General features: G+C 41.0%; 1 protein-coding gene across 1 annotated transcript; it reads right to left on the minus strand.

Annotated features, from left to right (window-relative positions):
• Positions 1-459: 459 nt before the first annotated feature.
• barhl1a (BarH-like homeobox 1a) lies at positions 460-6,516 on the minus strand. Its single transcript, XM_036527882.1, has 3 exons — positions 5,901-6,516; positions 3,400-3,622; positions 460-1,356 (listed from the first exon to the last, which is right to left on the minus strand). The coding sequence occupies exons 1-3, from the start codon at positions 6,328-6,330 to the stop codon at positions 1,062-1,064; spliced, it is 948 nt and encodes a 315-aa protein (XP_036383775.1). The 5' UTR covers positions 6,331-6,516; the 3' UTR covers positions 460-1,061.

Here is a 6,516-nt window from a genome sequence, read left to right on the forward strand (position 1 = left end):
AAATACGAGACCCACTTCACAATATCAGCCGCTTCACACATAAATAGTTTCAATATACATTTTCCACCAAAAAGTTACAAAGTTGCTCCATACATTTTATGGCATAAAATATGTGGGCAGTCGAGCCGCGTGCAAAGACAGCTGGCGCTTCCACTGGGACTGACCTCAAAGGGCGCGAGGACACGCATCATTTCATCATTTTCATAAATCCGATGGGTTGGGAAATCTGAAGGTGTAGGCTACTTTTTCGGCACAGATTGCCAAAAGTTTTGTTATTGCTGGTCTTGTGAGCTCTCTTTAAGGGTTACCATACTAAAGAGGTTAATAAAATTATAAATAATAATAATAATAATAATAAATTTCCATTAATGTACTCAGTAGACCATTGCAGAATGGAGCACATTTTCGTTTTAAAATCATGATAATTCGATTAGACAGGATGATGTCTATTGTGCGAAGGTGAATTCATAATTGAATCATTTTTGGCCAAAGATAAAAAAATTACATGAATTTTGGAAAACATGAATGTTTTCCGAAAACGTGTTTAGATGGTTTATGTTTTTGTATGTTCGTATGTATTACATATTGCTGGGACAGAAGACTACATTCTCAGACCCGTCTCTTTTATTATCATTGTTGTTATTATTATTATTATTATTAATTTACTTTTATGTAATAATAATCTTGGCTATTGATCAACAACGAGGAATCAAATGGTAGAAGTGCCACTGAAGTCACCAAATGAGCAATTTAGTAAGCATTAAGTGCGAGCAACATTTTATATCTTAGGGTAAAGCACGCAGCTGATAAAAAGCCACGTCTCTTTCGGTTTTATGTGTCGGTTTCTGAGAAAGGAATGGCTCAGTCAGTAAATGTTCAGATAGAAAAGAGGTCATAAGTCCTTCTTTAAGCCCTAGACTCGAGAGTTCGTCTAGGTAATGTTCCAGTTCAGATGCGTTTTGAAGATAATGATGTTTGCTGTCAAAGTTCCTAAAACCCTCGTTGGTGGCCTCTTTTCATTGTATTCGTAGCTGCCGGGTTGTGGCTTCGGAGGGGCCGGCTCACCGTTGCTGTGTAGCCCGAGGGAGGACTCCGGAGAGGGGGTGGAGGGGCGGCGGCGGCTCGCTGCCTCCCTGCAGACCGTGCAGAAGAATCCGCGGAACAAGAGGTCGCTGCAGCGGGGGCGGTGGAGCGGAGGGGCTCCTGTACAGATACAGAGCCGCCCCGGGGTCCAGATTCGAAACCAAACTTTGCGGGTAGAAATAGGGGGAAGGAAACATCCTCTGTAGGGCTGAATAATTCCCCGCCTCTGCCAACAGCTCCAGCCCAACTGCCGTCTGTCTCTTCCACTTTGTCCTTCCCGGCGAAAAATGACACATTAAATTAATACGTTAGATAAGAACAAGACAGCAGTGAAAGCATTCATAAATAATTAAATACGTTTATGCCATATAGAAAATCCAAATGTTTGTGAAATCATTTGACGCCTAGTTTATTTTACCTAATCTCCTCGATATCTCGTCGACTATGCCATTATGGCGTTCGCGATCAAAACCTGTTCTTTGCTTGGCTGCGTTTGAACTCTGAGCTCTGAGTTTGCGTGCAGTCTCACTCGGTTTTCCACCCTTTGCCACATAGTGCGCTTGAACGTGTTGTGGCGTTTATTGGATTTTTGCCGTATTATTTTTTTTTCCAGTTCAGACATTTCAGCGCCCGGTATTGCGTGATCAGTAATTATAGGCGCTCCGTTGCGTGTAAGAGGAGCAGGACGTTGTGCCAAATGAAATTGCACAAACAGCGACAGTTTCCCCGTCGCGGACTCCGTAGGTGAGATAAACCGAGATAAAACCACCTGGAAGTGAAAATACTGCACCCGCTTCCACATATTTTGGTGAAATATTGGTTGTTGCTTGCATGTTGGTGAGTGTGTTCCTATGATTTTTAGTAAAAACATCGCTTTCTTTTCATAAAACGTGATCTGTCTGATCTTCCCCGGACTACTGAAAGCCATCCTTACAGGTAAATAATTTATAATTTAAATAATTGTGTAATTAAAGTATGTTGGCTAAATTATTCATACGGGATGCATGACTATATTTTTCATGGCAACATATTGTGCTTTCATTGTGCTTAAATAGCATATTGTGCTATTTTTTAGGTCATTTTGTGTCAGATACGGTGGATTAATCTGTGATATGTGTATACTTATATATATATATATATATATATATATATATATATATATATATATATATATATATATATATATATATATATTACTAGTTTATGTTAACTATAAAATATTTATGGTATATTTTAAATGAAAACACTGCATGGAATCCATTTGAAATATAACGATATAACGATGAGCCGGTGTTAAATGTGGAGGTGTAATCGCCAAATCCTTGGAATTAGTGTGTGGTTGAAGTAACACCTAAAAGTATCTGAAGACTGTCTGTAACGGGTTGCTGTTATGAACTCGATTCACACTCGGATTGTGTGCGTGCGGCTCGCAGCTGTTGAGTGTTTTCTTTACCCAGTTCTTGATTGTTCTGGAGGTGTAACTTGTACAGAATCACGGCGGTAATGTTTATTTCCCATTGTTAGTTGGGGTGAACTGCTCGCCGAGTTTCTGATGAGACAGCTGAGGAGCACGTGGGACGGGCGACATGTTTCGCTGTCTGCCCATCAACGGGTTAAATTAGCCAGCTAATGGCTAACTGTCAGGAGGGTGAAAGTATGGTTGCTTTGATGACCTTATCATTTCTGACATTTCTGCGCAGTGTGAACAGGCGCCTGTGTTTTACAGACCCGAGCACACATGTCGTGACTTTATTCAGTGGCACATGGCCGTTATTTAAGTCCGCGCTTCTCCTCGACAATGCTCCCATCTGTGCGCAAATGCCGCGGTTTGCTAGCGCAGTGTTACCTTTCACTACCATATATTCACACGTTGTGTTTTCGGTCAAACGTGTGAGGTATAACAAAAAGTACACTCATGTTATTAGGCAGTTATTGAAAGCTATAATCAATCAACTGCATTTCTTACAGCGCAATTTTATAATGAAATTGTCACAAACTGATTAAACCAAATTGAAATGTGAAAATCTGTAACGTGCACCTAGCACGATCTTGAGTGCTTATTCCGCCCCATGTTCCTGCCTGCAGGGCGTCCGATTCACAGGCTGCCTGTCACTTCTTACATGTACCGTCGTGTTAACCATTAGTGTATCTATGATACATAACCGTATCGCTGCTGTCTAATATAAAAACGTTTAGATTTAATATTTCCCGTGGAGTTTTAACATGGCAGCATGGGTCATTTTCTTCCATAAACAATTTCTTTGGAAAAAGTGAGGAAGCATGTGGCTGTTGGTACAGTAAGCGCCTGGAGCTCACCTCCTGTTCTGGTACCACGTTTTGACCTGGGTGTCGGTGAGGTTGAGGGACGCGGCGAGCTCCATCCGGTCCTGCACGCTCAGGTACTTCTGCCGCTCGAAGCTGCGCTCCAGCTGTGCGAGCTGGTGGTCCGTGAAGGCGGTCCGCGCTTTGCGGGGCTTCTTGAGCCGCAGCGGCGGGCTGTCTCGGCTGCTGGAGATCTCCCTGTCGCCCACCTCTTTCACTGCAGGCGGGGAAAGAGCCAGGCATTCGCGCTGAGAACAAGGATTTCACATTTGGAAAGGAGATGAACGGGGAATTATGAAAAACGAACAATACAATTTAGGTTAAACGTGTTGCGTCTTAACACCACAATATTCATAATTTAGCTGGAATGCAGTTGTATGAAAGGAGAGCGCTCTCTACACCGTATCTGTAGTTATGCTTCTAATGTTTGAATCGATGAGAAACTTTAATAACTTTATAAATTATTACGTTGTTATTTTGGCATTGTCTTGAATCTGATGTGAAAAGTGGACTGAGTTCAGGTGAGGACAACAGGGAACTGTATATGGAGTCTTATTTTGTTTAAAAAATAAATGCTTAGAGAGTAATACTGAAATGTGAAATATTTATATTTCTACAAGTTGAAAGAGCTGTGTATGCTGAATACACCCTCTCTTTGCAGCATTTTGAAGAACTTCCTTTGTTTTGAGGAGGCGAGAATAATCAAAGCGTTTACCGGATCATATTCTCTTAAACTTTTAGATAATCTGAGATATTGTCCTCATTTTCCTATACATTCTGAGGAGACAAGAGGGTGATTCGACAGGTCTGAGTGGGGTTCGCTTTGATTGGACTCTCAAGGAGCACAATAATCCGCTTAATTGAGTCACAGGGGGACGGAAGCCTTTCAGTCGCGACTGGAAGCGCATCTCAGGCCCGGGGATAAACCCCGGATAAAGCACAGACCTGCCCTTCATAACAAATCTGATTAGCAGAGGGGCAAATGACAACGTATCTCTCAAAAACTAGAGGTCTAAACTCAAACATCACGTTTTAACAACCCTGGATCGCACCTTCAGAGACATTGGAAATAATCCGGATAAATAAAGCGGATTTTCCTCCCATTATTAAAGATGGTATGTGTATGAATGGTGACTGTTGATATGGTTAAAGGCAACAGTGGATGGTATTTGTGTTTGCCCATCACCTTCAAAAGAGTCATTTATGATTCAGGTCACGAAGCAGCATATGACATAGTAAATCAGATAATAATGATGATGATGATGATAATAATAATGATCAGTAGTAGTGATGGCAGTGATTAAAGAATGTTAATATTATTATATGTTAGTATTATTACGGCTGAAAAAGTAGTGCTAGCAGTTTCAGCCAGAATAAAAACGAAGAGAGATTCTTAGAACAACTGTAACTCTTATCGGCTGCTTCCATCGCTTTTCCGGACGATGGAAAAGCTTTAGGCAAATTTGAGACGAAAGTCCTTCTAAAATATTTCTGCCTCTCCACGTGTGTTCATTCCTGTCTTATTGTCGCTGTTTCCATGCAGGTGCTTTTTTTAGGTGTAAACAAGTCTTGTATTTGAGACGGCTGTCTCATTGAATTGTCAGTGAATATGACAGCTTTCCGTTTTGAAAGATTTTTTCAGGACGGCTCTTTGTGATGGGGCATCTCTGGAGACGCTCCTGACATTTTTGTTTCTGTCTGTCTTGCCATTCCGGCACCAACAGATGCTTCCCAGAAGACACCTGGTTCGAAACACGAATCCGTTTCTAATTGAATTAGTAGCCTTTTTAGTTATTTTATCTTCTGAAATTTTCATTCAGTTTAAAAACCTTCGAATAAATTTTCCTAAACAATTGGGATCATTTTCAGTATCGAGCAGACATTTTAATTCCTCCGGTTGAGAGACACTAGGATATAGGATATAGAAATAGGATCCGTTAGCTTCAGTTATGTTTAATGTTTTTTTATAAAAATAATAACAATAATGATTTTATTATTATTATTATTATTATTATTTAATCAGTGCGCTTTAGCGAATGCTGTGTAAAATTAAAGCCAATGTTATATCATCAATATAGTATTTTATTGTAATGTTGATTTGTTAATAATAATAATAATAATAATATTATTATTATTGTTGTTGTTGTTGTTATTATTATGATTATTATTTTTATTAGTTAAAAGAAAGAAGTAGTTTTTGGATGAAGTGTTTTTTTCCGTTCCGTTTTCTGTTATCCTTTTTGAAAATATATAGGTTATAGAAATACATAGAAATTATGAATTGTCACAATGTATGTTTCAAAGAATATTATTTGTGAAAATAGCCTATAACTGCATATAGATATTCAGTGTATCTTTATGTATCCGCCTGTGTGGGTTTTTTGAACATTAAAATGATACATACATTTCTATCCATTACAATTACAATATTGTATCATACCCGTTTGTACACATTTAACTCAGATTGTTTTAAAGGCAGTATTTGTTAATCTCACCCTTGTATTCGCTGTCCGAGGAGGAGTTGCTGTGGATTTTGTCCATGAAATCGTCTGTTTTGGACGCGAGTCGCGCCGCTTCCTGTGTCGGCTGCCCATTGCTGGAGTAAGGAGCGCAGGCGGCGAGCGGCTTGCAGTCCGCTAAAATATCCCTAATGAGGAAAGACGAGGTGACGGTGCGGGGCTGCGAACCTGCCCCCTGTCCGTGCTGCGGGTGCGACTCCAGCCTCTGCACCGCCTCCTCACCGCACTCCCGCCGCGGGGACGGGGGAGACGAGCAGCCACTCTCCACGTCGGACCCCGGGCTGAACTCCAGAGGAGACCGGCACTCCCCCACCAAACTGTCCCCTTTAGAAATGACCGGACTTCCCGGTCTGTGCGACAGTAAAGAGTCAATCCCAAAACTGGACCCGTTTGCGGAAGCCTCCATTCCCGGTGGCCACGGCGGAGTTCTGACGCGTCCTGCTTTAAACGAACATTTGTGTTCTGGTCGGTTGAACTCAGAAGTGAGGGCACCGAGGTGAAAAACACAGAATCCGTTAGAAAAATCCAAAAATACTATTTGAAATGTTATAGTCTAACTTCCCAGGAAGATGTTTGAGAAGTTCTCAGATTT

The sequence above is a fragment of the Megalops cyprinoides genome, chromosome 4 (assembly GCF_013368585.1).
Source record: "Megalops cyprinoides isolate fMegCyp1 chromosome 4, fMegCyp1.pri, whole genome shotgun sequence".
Lineage (NCBI taxonomy): Eukaryota > Metazoa > Chordata > Actinopteri > Elopiformes > Megalopidae > Megalops > Megalops cyprinoides.